General features: G+C 49.2%; 1 protein-coding gene across 3 annotated transcripts in view; it reads left to right on the forward strand.

Moving 5' to 3' along the window:
• fgf12a (fibroblast growth factor 12a) overlaps window positions 1-23,521 on the forward strand; it is a 394,920-nt gene that overhangs the window by 265,371 nt on the left and 106,028 nt on the right. For all 3 annotated transcript variants that reach the window (XM_070882448.1, XM_070882447.1, XM_070882445.1), the window contains one exon: window positions 3,245-3,348. In XM_070882448.1, the coding sequence (XP_070738549.1) occupies window positions 3,245-3,348 (104 nt within the window). The remainder of the gene's footprint in view (window positions 1-3,244; window positions 3,349-23,521) is intronic.

Below are 23,521 nucleotides of genomic sequence, written 5' to 3' on the forward strand. Positions count from 1 at the left end.
GGGAGTGCAGCGAAGGTTCACCAGACTGATTCCCGGGATGGCGGGACTGACCTCTCAAGAAAGACTGGATCAACTGGGCTTGTAATCACTGGAGTTCAGCAGAATGAGAGGGGATCTCATAGAAAGGTTTAAAATTCTGACGGGTTTAGACAGATTAGATGCAGGAAGAATGTTCCCAATGTTGGAGAAGTCCAGAACCAGGGGTCACAGTCTAAGGATAAGGGGTAAGCCACTTAGGACCGAGGTGAGGAAAAACTTCTTCACCCAGAGAGTGGTGAACCTGTGGAATTCTCTACCACAGGAAGTTGTTGAGGCCAATTCACTAAATATATTCAAAAAGGAGTTAGATGTAGTCCTTACTACTAGGGGGATCAAGGGGTATGGTGAGAAAGCAGGAATGGGGTACTGAAGTTGCATGTTCAGCCATGAACTCATTGAATGGCGGTGCAGGTTCGAAGGGTCGATTGGCCTACTCCTGCACCTATTTTCTATGTTTCTATTGGCGAACAGTTTTGGTCTCCGTATTTACGAAAGGATATGCTTGCTTTGGAGGCTGTTCAGAGAAGGTTTGCTAGGTTGATTCCGGGGATGAGGGGGTGACTTATGAGGAAAAGTTGAGTAGCTTGGGCCTCTACTTATTGGAATTCAGAAGAATGAGAGGTGATCTTATCGAATTATATAAGATTATGAGGGGGCTTGACAAGGTGGTTGCAGAGCGGATGTTTCCACTGATGGGGGAGACTAGAACTCGGGGGCATAACCTTAGAATAATGGACCACCCATTTAAAACTGTGATGAGGAGGAATTTCTTTTCTCAGAGGGTTGTAAATGTGTGGAACTTGCTGCCTCAGAGAGCTGTGGAAGCTGGGTCATTGATTCAATTTAAGACAGAGATAAACAGTTTTTTAACCGATAAGGGAATACGGGGTTATGGGGAGCGGGCGGGGAAGTGGAGCTGAGTCCATGGTCTGATCAGCCATGATCTTATTAAATGGCGAAGCAGGCTTGAGGGACCGTATGGCTGACTTCTGCTTCTATTTCTTATGTTCTAAATGGTCTCCTTTTGTGCTTTGTAAGGTTCTCTTGTACTAGTCCAGGATCATCCTGGAAGGTAAGGACAACCAACTGACCCCTTAAATGCCAAGTACAAGGAACTTCTGGATTCTTTACCCCTCAAAAAGCAAGATTATCCAGGTGGCTTCCTCTACCTTTGCTGCGTTCATCTCATCGTGCGCCCCTCCCCCATCCTGAAGCCTCCTCAAGCCTTTCCCCAGTCTGACCTCGCGTCCCTCTGTAGCTTCTCCACTATTAAACCAGGTTTACCATCTGCGAGACCCACCTTCTGGTCTCTCTATCTCGTCCACACCTGCATTTTTACTCCACCACCGTATCTTGCTGAAATGGTTCATGTTTCCCTTTGTATGTGCACAATTCCCCTCATGTTCAAAACTGCTGTCATTATCTCCCCCCTCAAAAGCCTCCCCCTGACTCCTATATCGAACCTCCCCTTCCCTCTAAAGTTTCTAAATGTATTGTCATCCCTCAGCTCTATGCTAACCTCTTCTAAATTTCACTTCAGTCTGGTTTCTACCCTACTCTCAGCAATGAGATAACCTTGGTGAAAGCTGTCAGTGGCAACCCCTGTGACTGCAACAATGGTATTCCGGTCCAGCGTGGTAGATTGGACTATCCTCCTCTACTGCCTCTCCTTCATTTCAGCCGTAGCTCAGTGCAGTACTGAGGGAGCGCTTCACTGTCAGAGGTGCCATATTTCAGATGATGTGCAGCGAGTGACCGAGGCGAAGGAGCGATGGGGGATCGTGGCGGAGGAACGGCCAGAGAGCGTGGCGGAGGCACAGTGAATGAGGGCACGGGGCCCAGAAGAGCCAAGGGCCCAGGGGCAGCACGGATCTGCCCACACTGCGATATGTGTGCACACTAGGTCCGTGCAGCAGAGCAGATCTCTAGTCGTCCTGGTTAACCCTTGCCGCTGGCTAAAGGCCTAGCTCTGTCAAGCCCGTGTGGTGGCTGATGTGCAACGGTCACCACATGTCAAATAAAATCCACACGCAGGCATCTTTCACCCCTTCGATTGGAGTTCAGGAATGGAACATCGGGTCCTTCATTGAAACATCTGTGAACTCGTCCCTTTTGGTGTGGAAGCAAGTCATCCTCGTTCGAGGGACCACCTATGATGATGATTTCAGGTGAGAGGTTAAACCGAGGCCCTGTCTGTCCTCTCAGGTGGACGTAACAGATCCCATGGCACTATTTTGAAGACGAGCAAGGGAGTTATGCCCCATGTCCTGGCCAATATTTATCCCTCAATCAACATTACTAAGAATAGATTATCACATTGCTATTTGTGGGACAAATTGGCTGCCGCGTTTCCTACTTTATGACTTCCTCAACTTGCTGGAGATATATCACCAATGATGTCTCCGCATGAACCTGCAAATCCCCTGGGAGGACAGGCGCGCCAACATCAGTGTCCTCGAACAGGCTAACATCCCCAGTATTGAAGCACTGACCACACTCGATCAGCTTCGCTGGGCAGGCCACATAGTTCGCATGCCAGACACGAGACTCCCAAAGCAAATGCTTTATGCGGAGCTCCTTCATGGTAAACGAGCCAAATGAGGACAGCGGAAACATTATAAGGACACCCTCAAAGCCTCCCTGGTAAAGTGCGACATCACCACTGACACCTGGGAGACCCTGGCCGCAGACCACCCGAGGTGGAGAAAGTGCATCCGGGAGAACGTTGAGCTCTTTGAGGCTCGACGCAAGGAGCATGAAGAGGCCAGGAGCAGGCAGCGGAAGGAGCGCGCAGCAAACCAGCCCTACCGACCCCTTCCACGACGAATGTCTGTCCCACCTGTAACAGGGTCTGTGGCTCTCGTATCGGACTGTTCAGCCATCAAAGAACTCACTTTGGGAGTGGAAGCAAGTCCTCCTCGATTCCGAGGGACTGCCTATGATGATGATGATGATGATTTATGACTTCACTTCAAAAAGTGCTTCATTGGCTGTAAAGTGCTTTGCGATGTCCTGAGATCATGAAAGGCGCTATATAAATGCAAGTCCTTCCCTTTTCTGTTTTCTTTCACAGTAGGAATGTTACTCCTTGTGGCTATTGATGGAGGCCTACTAGTTAACTTTTGTAATTAGCTACGGTTTGATTGATGGCGCTTTTGAGGAAACACCAGTTGTTGATGTTGTGAACGACTCTTTCTCTTCCCAGCTCTGTTCAACCTGATTCCTGTGGGACTGCGGGTGGTGGCGATTCAAGGCGTGAAATCCGGCCTCTACGTGGCCATGAATGGAGAGGGTCTCCTCTACAACTCGGTGAGTGCAGCCTCTTCATTATCTGCCTCTTCAGAAACAAAGTCGTGTTTCATCTCGAACCTGTATTGGGACTCTCTGTTCAAGACCCAGAGCTGCTCACTATCCACTCGGGGGGGTGGTGGGGGGGTGGGGGTCGCTGGGGGCGAACCTGGCATGCTCTACAGGTGACTGACGGCAACAGTGCCCAGGAGCAATTTGATGAGTTGGGAAGGTTTTGTCCGGTTGAGCTCAATTTGGGAATTTATTTTATGGAGGCAATGATCAAGTTGAATTCTGAATTTGGAAAGCTTAATCATCGTAACTATTGTTTGGAATAAAGACTTTGATTAAACAAAAGTTTCTGAATCTCTCTTGTCAGCACTGTACCTCTTGCCCCTTCCCTGCTCCAGATGAGGGCTGAGGTTTGAAGTGGAGTGGTTTGGATTTGGCCTGTTATCACGTTGGGCCTTTCCCCCTCTGGTCTTTATAGGTGTTGGCCATGTGGTTGTGGGTTTGAGCCCCACTAAAGACGATGGTTCCTTCTCTCCCCGTCTCCCTCATCCTCCCACCCCCACCCCATCCCCAACCATCCTCCATTAGTGGTGGAATAAAAAAGTTCAAGATGACGTTCTATCTCGTAGCGGGGTGGACGTGGGGTGGGTGTTGCACTTAACCCTGTCTCGGGCTTGTTGGCGCATGTGTACGTGGGCAGTTTTGAGAGCAGTGTGAGGTCTGTTTATAGGTGCATAGCAAATGGTTCACAACCCAATGTGTTTGCTATTCCAGAGCCAGTATTAGTGACCCCACTGATACTCATAATTGATTATTGACTCCATAAGCACTGTTGTAAATCATCTGTGTGTTAATGCCTCCAGTGAGTGTTTGAACAGCTCGGTCCCAAAATTAGATTGGTTACTTACTCTTTCTATTTTTGCACCAATTTCTGCTCTAACCCCTTCCTCTCCTAAAGGTGTTGATTCCCTTGTTGCTCTCCACTGACTCTTCCAGATGGCCACTCCTCATGCACGAGTGTCTCCAGGATATTTCACCAAAGGTGGTTATCATAGCTGAACCCAATACTGTCCTCGCCCATTGTGTGTCTGTGTGTGTGAGGCTGAACTCCAGGACATAATCGACGTATTTACTGAGGCATATGAAAGCATAGGCCTTACTCTAAACATCCATAAGACAAAAGTCCTCCACCAGCCTGTCCTCGCGACACAGCACTGCCCTCCAGTCATCAAGATCCACGGCACGGCCCTGGACAACGTAGACCATTTCCCACACCTCGGGAGCCTCTTATCAACAAGAGCAGACATTGATGACGAGATTCAACACCGCCTCCAGTGCGCCAGTGCAGCCTTCGGCCATCTGAGGAAGAGAGTGTTCAAAGTACAGGCTCTCAAATTCGCCACCAAGCTCATGGTCTGCAGGGCTGTAGTACTACCTGCCCTCCTGTATGGCCCAGAGACATGGACCATGTACAGTAGACACCTCAAATCTACTGGAGAAATACCACCAACGATGTCTCCGCAAGATCCTACAAATCCCCTGGGAGGACAGACGCACCAATGTTAGCGTCCTCGACCAGGCCAACATCCCTAGCATTGAAACACTGACCACACTTGATCAGCTCCGCTGGGCAGGCCGCATTGTCCGCCAGATACGAGACACCCAAAGCAAGCGCTCTACTAGGAACTCCTTCACGGTAAATGAGCCAAAGGTTGGGCAGAGGAAATGTTACAAGGACACCCTCAAAACCTCCCTGATAAAGTGCAACATCCCCACCAACACCTGGGAGTCCCTGGCCAAAGACCGCCCTAAATGGAGGAAGTGCATCCGGGAGGGCGCTGAGCACCTTGAGTCTCATCGCCGAGAGCATGCAGAAATCAAGCGCAGGCAGCGGAAAGAGCGTGCGGCAAACCAGTCTCACCCACCCTTACCCTCAATGACTGTCTGTCCCACCTGTGACAGAGACTGTGGTTCTCGTTTTGGACTGTTCAGCCACCTAAGGACTCATTTTAAGAGTGGAAGCAAGTCTTCCTCGATTCTGAGGGACTGCCTATGATGATGTGTGTGTGTGAGTGTGGGTGTGCGTGGATGTGTGCATGCGTGGGGGTGTGTGTGGATGTGTGGGTGTGAGAGAGTGCGTACACGGGTGCAGAAACCCTGCCGAGTTCCCCATCCCTAATTGAACACAGACTGAAGATCAAATCTAGGATCTTCCTGAGCCAATTGACTCAGATACTCGCTGGATAAACTCCTTGAACTCCAATTGTTCTTTCTCGTTATCTGGTTCTTGGGTGATGAATGTCTGTCGATGTTGAATTCAAGTTAACATTTACACAGTGTCTGGATGATGCACTTATTCCTAATGTGTCCTGGTATTATAAATCTCAAATATTAATAGATGCAAGTCATCCCCCAGAACTTGCTCAAGGGATCATTGCTGCCCTTTAAAGGCTTGGCAGAGGGGCAGCATCTGTGCTTTATTAGGGGATGACTGCTCCTTGTGGTTGCAATGGTTGCACACACAATGTTTCTTCCTCGCTACCTACTCCCATCATTTGGATTGGCTTCACGCCTGACAGCCTGAAATTCTCCTCACTCCATCCTGCATACGTAAAATGTCAACATTTCATTTTTCCTTGGTTACAGCCATATCTGGATAAACTCATTCTCCCGGCATTGACGCAATGTTTCCATCTGAGCTCAAAAAAAAAATGATTTCAACCTTTTGTGTCGCCTTCCAGATGAGACGTTAAGCTGAGGGCCCCGTCTGCCATCTCAAGTGGACGTAATAGATCCCTTGGCACTATTTCGAGGAGGGCCATGGGGAGTTCGCTTGGTGTCCAGGACAAGGCAACCAAAAACAGATTATCTAGTCCTTCACCTCATTGCTATTTGTGGGAGCTTGCTGTGCGCAAATTGACTGCCGTCTTTTCTTACTTAACAGTGATTGCACTTCGAGAGTAATTAATTGGCTTTGAAGTGCCTCAGAATGTCTTGTAGACCTGATATTAAGCTGTGGCTCAGAAGGTTGTGGGTTCAATCCCACTCCAGGGACTTGAGCACATAAATCTAGGCTGACACTCCAGTACAGTGCTGAGGGAGTGCTACAGTGTCGGAGGTGCTGTCTTTTGGAGGAGACCCTGTCTGCTCTCTCAGGTGGATGTAAAAGATCCCATGGCAATATTTTGACGAAGAGCTGGGGGAGTTATCCCTAGTGTCCTGGGCAAATATTTATCCCTCAAACAACATCACAAAAACAGTTTATCTGGTCATTATCACGTTGATGTTTGTGGGAGCTTGCTGTGCGCAAGTTGGCTGCCATGTTCCCCACATTACAACAGTGACTGCACTCCAAAAGTACTTCATTGGCTGTAAAGCGCTTTGAGACGTCCGGTGGTCGTGAAAAGCACTATATAAATGTCTTTCATTTTCTTTTGATATGAAAATTCAACTACTTTTCCTTCGCTCTCTATATGCAATTTGTTCTTTGACTTTCTCTTTACTTCCCCCAAAGTGTATACGGGTCATCAGTGAAGCCGGTCCCATGGAGAGAGGATGGGTGGGTGAGGTGAGGCTGAAGGTCTCTCTGGGAATAGGTCCATGCAGGGTGGGGGTGGGAAGAGAGAATCATAGAATCATGTAGCACAGAAGCAGGTCTGGGGAGATTTACTAGAAGTGTTCAAAATATTGACTGGCTTTGATAGAGTAGATGAGGAGAAAGTGTCTCCATTGGCAGAAGGGTCGGTAACCAGAGGACACCGATTGATGATAATTGGCAAAAGAAACAGAGGGGAGGTGAGGACACTTGTTTTAATGGCCATCGGGAACGCGCTGACTGACAGGGCGGTGGCAGCAGGTTCAATATTAACTTTCAAAAGTGAATTGGATAAATACTTGCACAGGAAAAACTTGCAGGGCTGTGGGGAAAGAGCAGGGGGAGTGGGACTAATTGGATCGCTCTTTCAAAGAGTCGGCAGAGGCACGATGGGCCGAATGGCCTCATGTGTCGAAGTATAGAAGAATTTCACATTATCAATGTGCACTTTAGGTTTGACTGGGCTGCTTGTTAGTGGTTCTTTGAGGGCTGGGGGTGGGTTGGCCAGGGGAGGGTTGAGGGAGGGGAGGGGGGCGGGTGGGGAGGGGTGCGAGTGGGAGGCCAGGGGAGGGTGGGTGTGGGGGAGGGAGGCCTGGCGGGGGTTCTCTGCAGCCGAGAGCGTGAGTCCCGAAGGCTGTGTTGCCTGCCTGGTGCCAGGGTTAAGGACATCTCCTCTGGGTTGGAGAGGAACTTGGAGTGGGAGTTGTCATGGTCCACGTGGGTAACAACGACATAGATAGGACAAACAAAGAGGTTCTGCTGAGGGATTATGAGCAGCTAGGGGCCAAATTAAAAAGCAGAACCACAAAGGTAATAATCTCTGATTATTTCCACGAGCAACTGTGCATAGGGTAAATAAGATCAGAGAGTTAAACACGTGGCTCAAAGACTGGTGTGGGAGAAATGGGTTTTGGTTCGTGGGACTGGCACCAGTACTGGGGTAAGAGGGAGCTGTTCCGTTGGGACGGGCTCCACTTAGACCGTGCTGGGATTAGGTCCTGGTAAATCAAATAACCAGGGCTGTAGAGAGGGCTTTAAACTACATAATGAGGAGGGGAGGGTTCAGGTGAGCGGAAATTTAAAAAGTCAAAGAACAAGGAGAGAGTAATAGAGCAGGATAGCACTAGGGGAAATGAAAACTAGAGTGTGACAGGAAGGGACAGAATCTATAAACGTAAAGGTGAATCAGAAAGTCTGGTCAAAGCAGGAAAAAATGGTTAAAAAAACAAATTGAAAAGCTCTTTATCTGAATGCATGCTGAGTTGAAGGCACAAATAGATACAAATGGGTATGATCTGATAGCCATTACAGAGACGTGGTTGCAAGATGACCAAGGCTGGGACCTAAATATTCAGGGGTATTTGACAATTTGGAAAGACAGACAGAAAGGAAAAGGAGGTGGGGTAGCTCTGTTAGTAAAGGATGAGATCAGTGCAGTGAGAAACGATATTGGCTCAGAAGATCAAGATGTTGAATCAGTTTGGGTGGAGATAAGGAATAAGAAGAGGAAAAAGTCACTGGTGGGCATAGTCTAAGGGCCTCTAACAGTAGCTACACTGTTGGATGGAGTATAAATTTAAAAATAATAGAGGCTTGTAAAAAAGGAACGTCAATAATCATGGGCAATTTTAACCTTCATATTGATTGGACAAAGCAAATTGGCCAGGGTAGCCTTGAGGAAGAATTCATAGAGTGTATCCGGGATAGTTTCCTTGAACAGTATGTTACAGAACCAACCAGGGAGCAGGCTATCTTAGATCTGATGCTGTGTAATGAGACAGGATTAATAAATTATCTCCTAGTTAAGTATCCTCTAGGAAAGAGTGATCATAGCAGAGTTGAATTTTAAAATCAGTTGGAGGGTGAGAAAGTTGGATCTCACACCAGTGTCCTAAGCTGAAATAAAGGAGACTACAAAGGTATGACGGCAGAGTTGGCTAAAGTGGACTGGGAAAATAGATTGAAGAATGGGACAGTTAATGGGCAGTGGTAGACATTTAAGGAGATATTTCATAACTCTCAACAAAAATATATCCCAATGAGAAGGAAGGATTTTACAAGAAGGGATAACCATCCATTGCTAACGAAGGAAATAAGGGATGGTATCAAATTGAAAACAACGACATACAAAGTGGGCAAAACTAGTGGAAGACCAGAGGATTGGGAAACTTAAAAGCCAGCAAAGAACGACTAAAAAAATAATAAGGAAAAGGAAGATAGATTTTGAAAGTAAACTAGCACGAAATATAAAAACAGCCATGATCATATTGAATGGTGGTGCAGGCGTCTGCGACAGGTAGATTGGTGAGGACGAGGTCAAGTAGGTTTTTCCCCTCGTCTTGGTTCTCTTACCACCTGCCGCAGGCCCAGTCTGACAGCTATGTCCTTCAGGACTCAGCCAACTCGGTGAGAAGTGGTGCTACCGAACCACTCTTGGTGATGGACGTTGAAGTCCCTCACCCAGAGTACATTCTGGACTGGGTGTGCCATTGTCATGTCCGTACTCGGTGCTGAGGTCGATGCCGAGTGATTTGTCTGTTTGTTTTTAATTCTTATTGCTTTTCTTAGCGTTTTTTTTAGGACTGAGCGTCTCGCTGGGCCATTTCAGAGTCAACCACATTGCTGGAGTCACACATAGGACATAGAAACATAGAAAATAGGTGCAGGAGTAGGCCATTCAGCCCTTCTAGCCTGCACCGCCATTCAATGAGTTCATGGCTGAACATGAAACTTCAGTACCCCCTTCCTGCTTTCTCGCCATACCCCTTGATCCCCCGAGTAGTAAGGACTTCATCTAACTCCCAGACTGGGTAAGGACAGCAGATTTCCTTCCCTAAAGGACAATACTGAACCAGATGGGTTTTTACAACAATCCACTAGTGGTCACCATTACTGACACAAGCTTTTTATTCCAGATTTATTTAATTAACTGAATTTAAATTCCCCAGCTGCCATGGTGGGATTTGAACTCGGGTCTCTGGATCATTGGTCCAGTGAGATTACCACTAAGCTTCCGAAGCCCTCCCTTTCCTGTGCTATATGTATTTAGATGGACCCCCGGGGGCTGAACACAAGCATGTTTCTGTATAACAATGAGTTATACAATTAAACATGTATGTTTGTTTATTTTTGTTTTACTTGCTTAATGTGAAACTTGTAGCTGGTGCTAAGCAACAATTCTGTGCAGGTGGCTCTGACCAACACGCGCACAAATAAAGAGAAAACGTATCGTAACCCTTTCAGCATGTAATAATCACGGGCCATCAAGGGATGGACATCAATGCCACCTTGCCCACAAGAATCAAAATATATATTAAAGATATCCCAGTCCTCACCCCAATGATGAGTAAAGCATGATAGCCTAACCCCAAATATAAAGAAAGACTTGCATTTATATAGCGCCTTTCATGACCATTGCATGTCTCAAAGCACTTTACAGCCAATGAAGTACTTTCGGAGTGTAGTCACTGTTGTAATGTAGGAAACACAACAGCCAATTTGCGCTCAGCAAGCTCCCACAAACAGCAATGTGATAATGACCAGATAATCTGTTTTTGTTATGTTGATTGAGGGATAAATATTGGCCAGGACACCGGGGATAATTCCCCTGCTCTTCTTCGGGAGTGTCAGCCTAGAATTATTTGTGCTCAAGTCCCTGGATTGGGGCTTGAACCCACAACCTTCTGACTCCAAGGCGAGAGTGCTACCCACTGAGCCACGGCTGACACTGTCAAATGGGCAAGCATGTCATTAGATATACAAGGAGGATGAGCAAAGTATCAGATACCCCACCCACTTATGAAGAAATGTTGCCTGCTCTTCCTGTAGATGTCAACGGACCTGTTTTCCACAATGTGTCCTGTCGCAATAATTTGCTTTTTTACCCCCCTATGAAGGGGACGCTTTGATACGTTACATTGTGAACCTGCACCACACCAGTTCTAAGGAGGTCATGTGTGTGAATTGCCAGGTCCGCCATCCTGCCTCTCGGGTTATTGGCGCGGCAACCTACAGATGACCAAATAGCGATCCCAGCACAGCCGGAGTCTGGGCGGGACAGGCAGAGCCTGTGGCAGAGGCTGCATCTGTGGGGGGGCAGAGGGGAGGGCGAGGGCCAGGGTGCCACTCCGGTTAACCGTCAACATTATCCACGACCCCCCCCAGAGGGAAACAGGGACTTACCGAGAAGTTGCGGACTCCAGGTGCGTTGTGTGGTCTATCCCACGTGCCGTGGTCTGTGTCCAGGTGCGTTGCTGGGTCTATCCCACGTGTGCCGTGGTCTGTCTCCAGGTGCGTTGTGTGGTCTATCCCACGTGTGCCGTGGTCTGTCTCCAGGTGCGTTGTGTGGTCTATCCCACGTGCCGTGGTCTGTGTCCAGGTGCGTTGCTGGGTCTATCCCACGTGTGCCGTGGTCTGTCTCCAGGTGCGTTGTGTGGTCTATCCCACGTGTGCCGTGGTCTGTCTCCAGGTGCGTTGTGTGGTCTATCCCACGTGTGCCGTTGTCTGTCTCCAGGTGCGTTGTGTGGTCTATCCCACGTGTGCCGTGGTCTGTGTCCAGGTGCATTGTGTGGTCTATCCCACGTGCCGTGGTCTGTCTCCAGGTGCGTTGTGTGGTCTATCCCACGTGTGCCGTGGTCTGTCTCCAGGTGTGTTGTGTGGTCTATCCCACGTGTGCCGTGGTCTGTGTCCAGGTGCGTTGCTGGGTCTATCCCACGTGCCGTGGTCTGTCTCCAGGTGCGTTGCTGGGTCTATCCCACGTGTGCCGTGGTCTGTCTCCAGGTGCGTTGTGTGGTCTATCCCACGTGTGCCGTGGTCTGTGTCCAGGTGCATTGTGTGGTCTATCCCACGTGCCGTGGTCTGTCTCCAGGTGCGTTGTGTGGTCTATCCCACGTGTGCCGTGGTCTGTCTCCAGGTGCGTTGTGTGGTCTATCCCACGTGTGCCGTGGTCTGTCTCCAGGTGCGTTGTGTGGTCTATCCCACGTGTGCCGTGGTCTGTCTCCAGGTGCGTTGTGTGGTCTATCCCACGTGTGCCGTGGTCTGTCTCCAGGTGCGTTGCTGGGTCTATCCCACGTGTGCCGTGGTCTGTCTCCAGGTGCGTTGTGTGGTCTATCCCACGTGCCGTGGTCTGTCTCCAGGTGCGTTGTGTGGTCTATCCCACGTGTGCCGTGGTCTGTCTCCAGGTGCGTTGTGTGGTCTATCCCACGTGCCGTGGTCTGTCTCCAGGTGCGTTGTGTGGTCTATCCCACGTGTGCCGTGGTCTGTCTCCAGGTGCGTTGTGTGGTCTATCCCACGTGCCGTGGTCTGTCTCCAGGTGCGTTGTGTGGTCTATCCCACGTGTGCCGTGGTCTGTCTCCAGGTGCGTTGTGTGGTCTATCCCACGTGCCGTGGTCTGTGTCCAGGTGCGTTGCTGGGTCTATCCCACGTGCCGTGGTCTGTCTCCAGGTGCGTTGTGTGGTCTATCCCACGTGCCGTGGTCTGTGTCCAGGTGCGTTGCTGGGTCTATCCCACGTGCCGTGGTCTGTCTCCAGGTGCGTTGTGTGGTCTATCCCACGTGCCGTGGTCTGTCTCCAGGTGCATTGTGTGGTCTATCCCACGTGCCGTGGTCTGTCTCCAGGTGCGTTGCTGGGTCTATCCCACGTGCCGTGGTCTGTGTCCAGGTGCGTTGTGTGGTCTATCCCACGTGCCGTGGTCTGTCTCCAGGTGCATTGTGTGGTCTATCCCACGTGTGCCGTGGTCTGTCTCCAGGTGCGTTGTGTGGTCTATCCCACGTGCCGTGGTCTGTGTCCAGGTGCGTTGCTGGGTCTATCCCACGTGTGCCGTGGTCTGTCTCCAGGTGCGTTGTGTGGTCTATCCCACGTGCCGTGGTCTGTCTCCAGGTGCGTTGTGTGGTCTATCCCACGTGCCGTGGTCTGTCTCCAGGTGCATTGTGTGGTCTATCCCACGTGCCGTGGTCTGTGTCCAGGTGCGTTGCTGGGTCTATCCCACGTGTGCCGTGGTCTGTCTCCAGGTGCGTTGTGTGGTCTATCCCACGTGCCGTGGTCTGTCTCCAGGTGCGTTGTGTGGTCTATCCCACGTGTGCCGTGGTCTGTCTCCAGGTGCGTTGCTGGGTCTATCCCACGTGTGCCGTGGTCTGTCTCCAGGTGCGTTGTGTGGTCTATCCCACGTGCCGTGGTCTGTCTCCAGGTGCGTTGTGTGGTCTATCCCACGTGCCGTGGTCTGTCTCCAGGTGCGTTGCTGGGTCTATCCCATGTGTGCCGTGGTCTGTCTCCAGGTGCGTTGTGTGGTCTATCCCACGTGCCGTGGTCTGTCTCCAGGTGCGTTGTGTGGTCTATCCCACGTGCCGTGGTCTGTCTCCAGGTGCGTTGTGTGGTCTATCCCATGTGTGCCGTGGTCTGTCTCCAGGTGCGTTGCTGGGTCTATCCCACGTGTGCCGTGGTCTGTCTCCAGGTGCGTTGTGTGGTCTATCCCACGTGCCGTGGTCTGTCTCCAGGTGCGTTGTGTGGTCTATCCCACGTGCCGTGGTCTGTCTCCAGGTGCGTTGTGTGGTCTATCCCACGTGTGCCGTGGTCTGTCTCCAGGTGCGTTGTGTGGTCTATCCCACGTGTGCCGTGGTCTGTCTCCAGGTGCGTTGCTGGGTCTATCCCACGTGTGCCGTTGTCTGTCTCCAGGTGCGTTGTGTGGTCTATCCCACGTGTGCCGTGGTCTGTCTCCAGGTGCGTTGTGTGGTCTATCCCACGTGCCGTGGTCTGTCTCCAGGTGCGTTGTGTGGTCTATCCCACGTGCCGTGGTCTGTCTCCAGGTGCGTTGTGTGGTCTATCCCACGTGCCGTGGTCTGTCTCCAGGTGTGTCCTTCACCGCCGCACGCTGCTTCATGATAACTCGTCTTTTTCAAACATCACGCTGCTGTTGATAGCTTCCAGTCGCTGCCCATGTTCCAGTGACCTCGCTATCCTACACGCACACTGTAGGGCTGTGCTGATTTGAGAATAAGTGCTGCCATTAGGGCAAATAAAAAGGTATTACTGCAAACCCCCGGTTGAGAACCCCTGAAATAAGGAATTCAATAAAACATCTTTACCCAGAGAGTGGTGAGAATGTGGAACTCACTGCCGTAGGGAGTGGTTGAGGCCGTGAAATAGAAATGCAAGTTCTTTCTTTCTTGGGTAGACTAGAGGTAGACTCTGTGCAGGAAGCTTGGCTGGGGTGGGGCTTGTGTATATTGTGATACACAAGGCATCACAATTGTGTGGGACAGGTTGGGTGGACCAGGGGGTCTTTATCTGACCATCATTGTCTGTAACTGGAACACCGGTGCAAATGGCCCGTGTCTGAACTGAGAAATTCTGTGATTTACATGTTTTATCGACTCTTGAGTCCCCGTCAGCAAGAATTGAGCTTCACAGAACTTGTTCGTTACAATTCGGATAGGAGATCCCCTGTTGAAAACGCCACACAACAGCTAATGCTGAATAAGCAGAGACCATCTGCTGGGAAAAGGCAGTGAGGAATTAACCTCTGAGAAATAGTCACTGCAGGAAAATCGCAAAAATAAATGATCGTAATTATAAATTAAAGAGAGAGAGGATTTGAAACAATTTAGCATATCTCCCATTGCCATCCATTCCCAGGTAATTGGCTTTTGTTCATCACTGCGATATCTCTGAATGAAGCACTAATTTGGAATTTTATTTGTGCTCAGCAAGGGAAATGGTGACAGTTCTAGCATCCAGTGTCCCATCAAACACTCCCAGGGCAGATACAGCACGAGTTACATACAGAGTAAAGATCCCTCTACACTGTCCCATCAAACACTCCCAGGGCAGGTACAGCACGGGTTAGATACAGAGTAAAGCTCCCTCTACACTGTCCCATCAAACACTCCCAGGGCAGGTACAGCACAGGTTAGATACAGAGTAAAGCTCCCTCTACACTGTCCCATCAAATACTCCCAGGGCAGGTACAGCACAGGTTAGAGTGAGAGATCGAGAGAGACACAGAAAGCGGGGGAGAGAACCTATTTTTAATGACCAATGCGGTGCAAAAATCGAAGACTGGAGATGTGGATGAGCACTTGGGGAAAGTTTGTGCCTCTAGCCGCACTTTGATCATACACAGGCTATCTGTTCCAATTGACAGTCCTTTAATCAGCGCGGCCTGGAAACTACATCCGCCAGCATTCATGGGAGAGGTCTCCAGCCTATGATTGCATTATTCTGGGGAGCACATTCAGCTAGCTTTTCATTTCTCCAGCGCCAGACCGCACCCCCCCCCCGCCATCATTTAAGCAAACTGTCTGCCCGATGATCTCAGAACTCAATTAAACGAGAAACGTTTCCCACAGGGCTTTGTGTGAGAGCACCCAGCTCCATTTGAGCGAAATAAGATTGGGCCCAACCCCCATCCGATCCTCCCCGCCGACCCTCCCCTCCTCCCCCAACCCCCTCCCCCCTCCGACCCCCTGCCCCCCCGCTCCGACCCCCGACCCCCTACTTTGAGCGGGCACCTCATCCACCTACCGAACCCTGCAGATTAAAATCAGAGTGGGGTGGAAAGGGGCGAGTATGTAAGCAGTTTGTTTTTAATTGGAGTACTGTGCACATTTCGTGTCTCCATATTATAAGAAGGATAGCGAGGCACTGGAGAAGGTGCAATAAAGATTCCCAAGGATGGTGGCAGAACTGAGAGGTTGTAACTATCAGGAAAGACTGCACAGGCAGAGGCTCCTTTCTCTCGAACAGAATAGACTGAGTGGTGACCTGATAAAGGTCTTTAAAATGATGACGGAGTTTGATGGGGTAGATATAGAGAAGATGTAGGGGAGTCCAAAACTAGGGGTCGTAAATATAAGACAGTCACCAATAAATCCAAGAGGAATTCAGGAGAAACTTCTTTACCCAGAGTGTGGTTAGAATGTGGAACTCACTACCACAGGGAGTGGTTGTGGTGAATAACATTAGATGCATTTGAGGGGAAGTTAAATAAACACATGAGGGAGAAAGGAATAGAAGGATATGCTTATGGGATGAGATGAAGAGGGGTGGGAGGAGGCTCGTGTGGAGCAGTTGGACCCAGTGGCCTGTTTCAGTGCTGTACGTTCTATGTACTTCCCACCTGTCACTGCTTTACACTGGGTGGGTAAGGTTATAATCCACTCCTACACCTGGAATATCCTGTAAATATTGACACGCTCCTGGGAATGTCCTGTGAATATTGACACACTCCTGAGAATATGCTGCGTATATTGACACACTCCTGGAATGTCCTGTAAGTAATGTCCTGGGAACCCTGTGAAAGTATCGACTCGCTTCTGGAAACATTGATCAAGTATTGACACAATTCTGAGGAGCCCCCATCATCTCTGTGCAAATGTTGAAACACACCTGGGAACCAACATGCAAATATTGAAATACTTCCAGCACCTTTCTCTCGCCACCCCCACCCACATCCGTGCAAATATTGGCACAGTCCCGGGGACGCCCTCCAAATATTAACACACTCTCACAGACCCTTCGCAAATACTGACACACTCCTGGGTGATTAAGTTCCCAAAGACAGCATCAGCTACCCAAAGGGTAACAGCGCCTTCAGTAGAAAATGTCTTGTTTTTTTGTATTCAGAAATAACTGTTGAAATCACAAATGCAGGGGAAAAAAATTCCAACTCTCAGGGCACCAGCCCCTGGGACATGACATGCCTGGACCTACATGCACAGAAATCTGATCAATTAGAGGACCCTCTGAGAATGGGCGACACCAGTCGGAACGGTTTTGATGCAGCTCACTGAGCTCAGGCACTGCGGAATTAATCTTCTGACCTCGATTTGTTTCATTACATGGATGGTCGGAATTGCATGTTAGTTTTTCGAAGGAGCACTGTTTGCTCATCAGTGTGAATTAGTTCTGCTAAAGTTAGGTTTATGTTTGGAGGAACGATTGTGTGGGTGAAGGTTTGCGGCACCTGTCAATGATTCAGAATACCTTCAGATATTTAATCTTGTAAAACGGGAGTATCCCGCAAAGTGTAAATGACTGGAATGAATGAATGTCTGCCCTTGACGCAGCCACTGAACCAGCTAACTGTTATCAGCTCTTCGAAAGAGCCGGCGCAGACTCGATGGGCTGAATGGTCTCCTCCTATGCTGTGCGAATCTATGATTCTAGTGCATCTACTAACCGCACCTGGCCCATAAGGATTTCCCACTTGGAAAACTTCTAGTTTCACAGCGTTTGCCACCATTAATCCTCTCGGTGAGATATTCATTAATGTAAGGCACCCTTTTCTTCTACAGAGGATTAGGATTTGGTTTCATCATGTATGACTATGGTTTTTGCTTTCTCACTTATAAATTAGCTTGTAGATTTGTACTGCAGCTCGAAGTAATAAAATGGTTGCGCTGCTCATTGTTCCGGGTATGGATGAGATTTAACAAGAAAAAGCTTTGTCAGCAAAGGAGATCTTTTCTGAGCAAAGAATGCTAAATTGAGGGGTCAGTGGTCTCATCAAGGACAGAGAGGCTGTCAGTTCCCGCTGGAAGGAGCACTTCAAAGATCTCGTTAACCGAGACTCTCTCTTCGACGTGAGTGTCCTTGACTTTATCCCGCAGCATGCTACCCGCCACCACCTCAGCACAACCCCAGCCCGGCATGAGGTTGAAAAGGCCATCCGACAACTGAAGAACAATAAAGCCTCAGGACCAGATGGAATCCCCACTGAAGCACTAAAGCATGGCAAAGAAGTATTATTGGCGCAAATCCATGAACTTATTTCTCTTATTTGGAAGGAGGAGAGTATGCCAGAGGATCTCAGAGATGCTATAATCATGGCCATCTCCAACAGGGTGACAAGTCCGATTGCAGTAATTACAGAGGAGTTTCACTGCTGTTGGCCACAGTGAAAGTCATCGCAAGAATCCTCCTCAATCGCCTTCTTCCTGTGGCTGAAGAGCTCCTCCCAGAGTCGCTATGCGGGATTCTGCCCTAAGGGGTACAACGGAAATGATCTTCATTGCCCATCAAATTCAAGAGAAATGCAGGGAACAGCACCAACCTCTGTACATGGCCTTCTTTGACTTCACAAAGACCTTTGACACTGTCAACCGTGAGGGATTATGGAATGTCCTCAAATTCGGCTGCCTCAGAAGTTTGTCACCTGCTTCACGATGACATGTAAGCCGTGATCCTGACCAACAGATCCATCACAGACAATACACGTGCAGACCGGGGTCAAGCAAGGCTGTGTCATCGCACCAACGCTCTTCTCGATCGTCCTTGCTGTAATGCTCCATCTCACCCTCAATAAGCTCCCCGCTGGAGTGGAGCAAATCTACAGATCAAACGGGAAACTGTTCAACCTCCGCTGCCACCAGGCCAGATCCAATGTCGTCCCATCCTCTGTCATTGAATTACAGTACACCGGCAACGCTTGCGTCTGCACACACTTGGAGATCGAACTCCAAACCATCGTCAGCACCTTCACCGAAGTGTATGAGAGAATGGACCTTACATTAAACATCCGTAAGACAAAGGTTCTCTACCAACCTGTCCCTGCCACACAGTACTGCCCCCTGATTATCAAGATTCATGACGAGGCCCTGGACAAGGTGGATCATTTTCCATACCTCGGGAGCCTACTGTCAACAAGGGCAGATATCGACGATGAGGTCCAACACAGCCTTCAGTGTGCCAGTGCAGCCTTCGGTCGCCTGAGGAAAAGAGTGGAGATCAGGATCTCAAACCCGGCACCAAGCTCATGGTCTACAGAGCAGTAGTGATACCCACCCTCCTATATGGCTCAGAGACGTGGACTATGTACAGCAGGCACCTCAAAGCACTGGAGAAGTACCACCAATGCTACCTCTGCAAGATCCTGCAAATCCACTGGGAGGATAGGCACACCAACGTCCGTGTTTGTCGCTCAGGCCAATATCCCCAGCATCGAAGCATTGACCACGCTCGATCAGCTCCAATGGACGGGCCACATCGTCTGCTTGCCCCATACTAGATTCCCAAAACAAGCGCTCTACTCGGAGCTCTGACATGGCAGGCGAGTCCCAAGTGGGCAGGGGTGCTTCAAGGACACTCTCAAAGCCTCCTTGAAAAAGTGCAACATCCCCACCGCCACCTGGGAATCCTTGGCTGCTCACAGTGGAGGAGTAGCATCCAGAAGGCGCCAAACACCTCGAGCCTTTTACCAGGAGGAGCGCACGACAACCCAAGCACCCCACCCACCCGTCCCTCTGACCACTGTCTGCCCCACCTGTGACAGAGGTGTAGGTTCCGCATTGGACTCATCAGTCACCTGAGAACTCATATTATTGTGGAAGCAAGTCATCCTCGACTACGAGGGACCGCCTAAGAAGAAGATAAAGATTTTAAGCTCTCCTTTACAATTTGTAGAGTGAGACAAGATGAAAGAATCGACGAAGGGTACGTTCTCTATCCAGAGCAAAAGTGGGTAATATCATTTATTTCTCTGACTTGCTTAAGACATTGAGTGTATCAAGACTTGATCGAATTCAATAAAGATTATTTGAAACCAAAACTGGTGTCCAGGAAAAGAACCTTACCCCGAGGTTAAATATTGCCCAGGTCACCCAGTAATTCTTCCCCCTCCCTCCTTCCATTAGTGGGATCTTTTACATCCACCTGAGAGAGCAGGCGGGACTTCAGTTCAACGTCTCATCCAAAAGGCTGCACTGCACTGGGAGTGTCCTAGATTTTGTGCTCAAGTCTGGACTGGCACTCCAGCGAAAGCAGAGTATTCACGAGGCACCATGGTCTCCCATCAGAACAAGGACACTTCGATGTCACGGTGCTGTGAATTTGAACATTGGCTCACTCAGATACTGCACCGACCCAGCTCTCCTCTAAATGCTCCTCTGTTCCCACTGCAATCAAATACAACTCGGATGTTTCATTGTTAGGTGGAATGGAAGCCTCCAGCCTGATAACTTAAGAGCTTGGCAGTCCCAGTGCACAGACATACAAAGCAGAAAATTGCCTCCATACATTTACAGTAATTGGCACAAAATATCACTGAAGTGTAGGAACACGAAGAGGGCAGATGGAAGTGGAAGGGAATTGGGTATTGGTAAATTAACAGCACTGAGGCACACATGATGCTATTTGTAGTGCTGGCATCTAATATTTCTCTTTTTTTGACCTTCAGATTTATCCTTTTTCCAATTAAAGCAGCCACACTCGCTGGGACAAGGCGTGATTGCCTCTAATTGCCGCAGCGAGTGTTGTGATTGCAGCTGCCCCTTGCTCTGCCGTTGGAGCAGGTTAATATTCAGCTGAATGGTTGCTGGAATTCAGGTGGGATTTTTGTAGCAGTTCTAATTTGAGAGAGAGAGAGAGAGAGAGCGACTATAGAATGGATGCTGGATGAGTTCATTTGAGCTGGTGCCGTATCCCGTACCCTTGGGAGAAGCTGGGGGAATTACCTCAAGGTCGAACGCAGAATCGATTCCTCTTGCTCCCCGCCGATGCAGTGCATTGACTGGGTGGTTTGAAACACCTCACTGGTGCTCTCACGCAAAGCCCTGCGGGCGAGGTTTTTCCTCGTTTAATTGGGTTCTGAGGTCATCGAGCGGCCAGTTTGGTTTCATGAGAGGGGCGGGGTGGGTCCGGAGCCAGAGAAATGAAACGGGAGCTGCAGGTCCTCCCCCGAATCTGGCGATCGGTAATTCAGACAGAGGCTGGAGACCTCTGTGATGAATGTTGGCGGATGTCGATTCCAGGCAGCGCTGATCAAAGGACTGTAAGTTAGAACAAAGAGCCCGTAGCTGATCAAAGCAAGGCGAAAGGCATCAAGCTTTCCCCAAAAGCTCATCCACATCTCCTGGCTCCGTTTTTGCACCGAAATGAAGTCATTGAAAACATGTTCTCTTTCCCCGCTCTCTCTGTGTATGTGTCTCTCTCTTTCTTCCCCTCTCAGTCTCTCTCTCGAACCCGTGCAGTACCTGCTCTGGGAGTGTTTGATGGGACAGTGTAGAGGGAGCTTTACTCTGTATCTAACCCGTGCAGTACCTGCTCTGGGAGTGTTTGATGGGACAGTGTAGAGGGAGCTTTACTCTGTATCTAACCCGTGCAGTACCTGCCCTGGGAATATTTGATGGGACAGTGTAGAGGGAGCTTTACTCTGTATCTAACCCGTGCAGTACCTGCCCTGGGCGTGTTTGATGGGACAGTGTAGAGGGAGCTTTACTCTGTATCTAACCCGTGCAGTACCTGCCCTGGGCGTGTTTGATGGGACAGTGTAGAGGGAGCTTTACTCTGTATCTAACCTGTGCAGTACCTGCCCTGGGAATGTTTGATGGGACAGTGTAGAGGGAGCTTTACTCTGTATCTAACCTGTGCTGTACCTACCCTGGGAATGTTTGATGGGACAGTGTAGAGGGAGCTTTACTCTGTATCTAACCTGTGCTGTACCTACCCTGGGAATGTTTGATGGGACAGTGTAGAGGGAGCTTTACTCTGTATCTAACCCGTGCTGTACCTGCCCTGGGAGTGTTTGATGGGACAGTGTAGAGGGAGCTTTACTCTGTATCTAACCCGTGCTGTACCTGCCCTGGGAGTGTTTGATGGGACAGTGTAGAAGGAGCTTTACTCTGTATCTAACCTGTGCTGTACCTGCCCTGGGAATGTTTGATGGGACAGTGTAGAGGGAGCTTTACTCTGTATCTAACCCGTGCTGTACCTGCCCTGGGAATGTTTGATGGGACAGTGTAGAGGGAGCTTTACTCTGTATCTAACCTGTGCTGTACCTGCCCTGGGAATGTTTGATGGGACAGTGTAGTCAATGAAGTCATGTGCAAACACGACTGACTCAACCCCTGGAGCAGGCTCGTGCTGTACAACCCATTCCATCGGCTTCACTCGTTATGTTTTCCCTCTTGTGCCTCTCGATCTGTTTGCCTCACTTCGCCTCTCTGCGTTTTTGACTCTTGTGTTTTTCTGTCCACACGTCTCTCTCTGTTTTTAATGTTCCTTTGTCTCTCTTGTCTCTCTTTCTCCTCATTCTGGGCTGAAAATTGCGGTCAGAGGCTTCCCGCAGGCCAAGGCCCCCGAACCGCAGCTCAACACCGCACCTACCTGGTGCCTCCGGACCTTCGGGCTCTTGCAGTCCTGGGCCCACGGGCATACACCTGGGTAAAGGCCCACGTACCCTGGGGAGGCAGGTGGTTCACCAGCATCCCTGGGATCACATGGGCTGGCCTAACCAATCCCAAAGGGGGATTCCCGTTATGTTTATGGAGGTTCCATTTATGTACGGAATCTCCATAAACATAATGGGAATCTCCGAAAAAATACATTTCACAGCACTGAAATAAAAATAAATCATCACCTCAGAGTCAAAATTAATTAAAATACAACTTAATTCAACATTTAAAACAAAAATGTAGTTAATTGAAAAAAAAATGTAAACATTTTTCAGGGGACCAAAGCTAACCGAAGTTAATTTGAATGTTTTTTTGTATGGTTAAATCATTAAAAATATATATTTTAATATTGCTATAAACCCTTGCACTGGTAAAAGAGGACCTCACACCTGCTTTTACCAAGTATAAGGGTTTTGTGGGCACTCACTGGGCAGTAATTGGGCAAATAGCCCAACTCTCCTCCAGTCGTGTCCATTTCCCTGGGATGGGTTCGAGCTGCCAAGCTGAAACTTGACCGATCGCAACTTCTGGGGTTTTGTGTACGCGCATTCCGCAGGGTAACCCGGAACTTCCGAAAAGTCCGGGCTGTCTTTTCTCGTTCTTTTTCTCTCCCTCCCTGTTTCCTTCTGTCCTCCTGCAGCTCTATGCCTTTCTCTCTCTCTCTCTTTATCTCTCCTAATTCTGTCTTTCTCGTTCTCTCTCGCCTCATTCTCTCTCGTTTTTCTGTCCTTGCCCCTGTCCTTCTGTTCTTATGCCAGCCGTGGCTCCGTGGGCAGCACTCTTGCCTCTGAGTCAGAAGGTTGTGAGTTCATGTCCGCATTCCAGAGACTTCACAAAATTGCAATCGTGCCCAGATCCTTCAACCTCCCCTCCCCCCCCCCCCCCCCCACTTGACTGCCATTAAAACCATAGCTCTGTCTGCCCTCTCAGGCGGACATAAAAGATCCCACTGCCACTATTTCTAAGAAGAGCAGGGGAGTCCTCCACGGTGTCCTGGGCTAATATTTATCCCTCAACCAACATCACAAAAAAAAAACCCAGATTATCTGAACAATATCACATTGCTGTTTGTGGGAGCTTGCTGAGCACAAATTGGCTGCTGCGTTTCCTACATTACATCAGTGACTACACTTCAAAAGTATTTCATTGGCTGTAAAGCGCTTTGGGACGTCCTGAGGCTGTGAAAGGCCCTATATAAATGCAAGGGGACTCTATACGGGAATCTGAGATAGATGTCCTGCACCAATTGCATGAGAATTTCTTCAAATCTACTGCAGCTAAAAGATTAATTTATTGTTTGGGAGCTGGAGTCGAGGTCACAGTGTTAGTGTGCTGTTTATTGAACAGATATCTTCCTATATATTTGCATATTCGTGATGTATTACATCTAGTTGAAAGCATTGGGAAACATACAAACAGAGGCC

The sequence above is a fragment of the Pristiophorus japonicus genome, chromosome 6 (genome assembly GCF_044704955.1).
Source record: "Pristiophorus japonicus isolate sPriJap1 chromosome 6, sPriJap1.hap1, whole genome shotgun sequence".
NCBI lineage: Eukaryota > Metazoa > Chordata > Chondrichthyes > Pristiophoridae > Pristiophorus > Pristiophorus japonicus.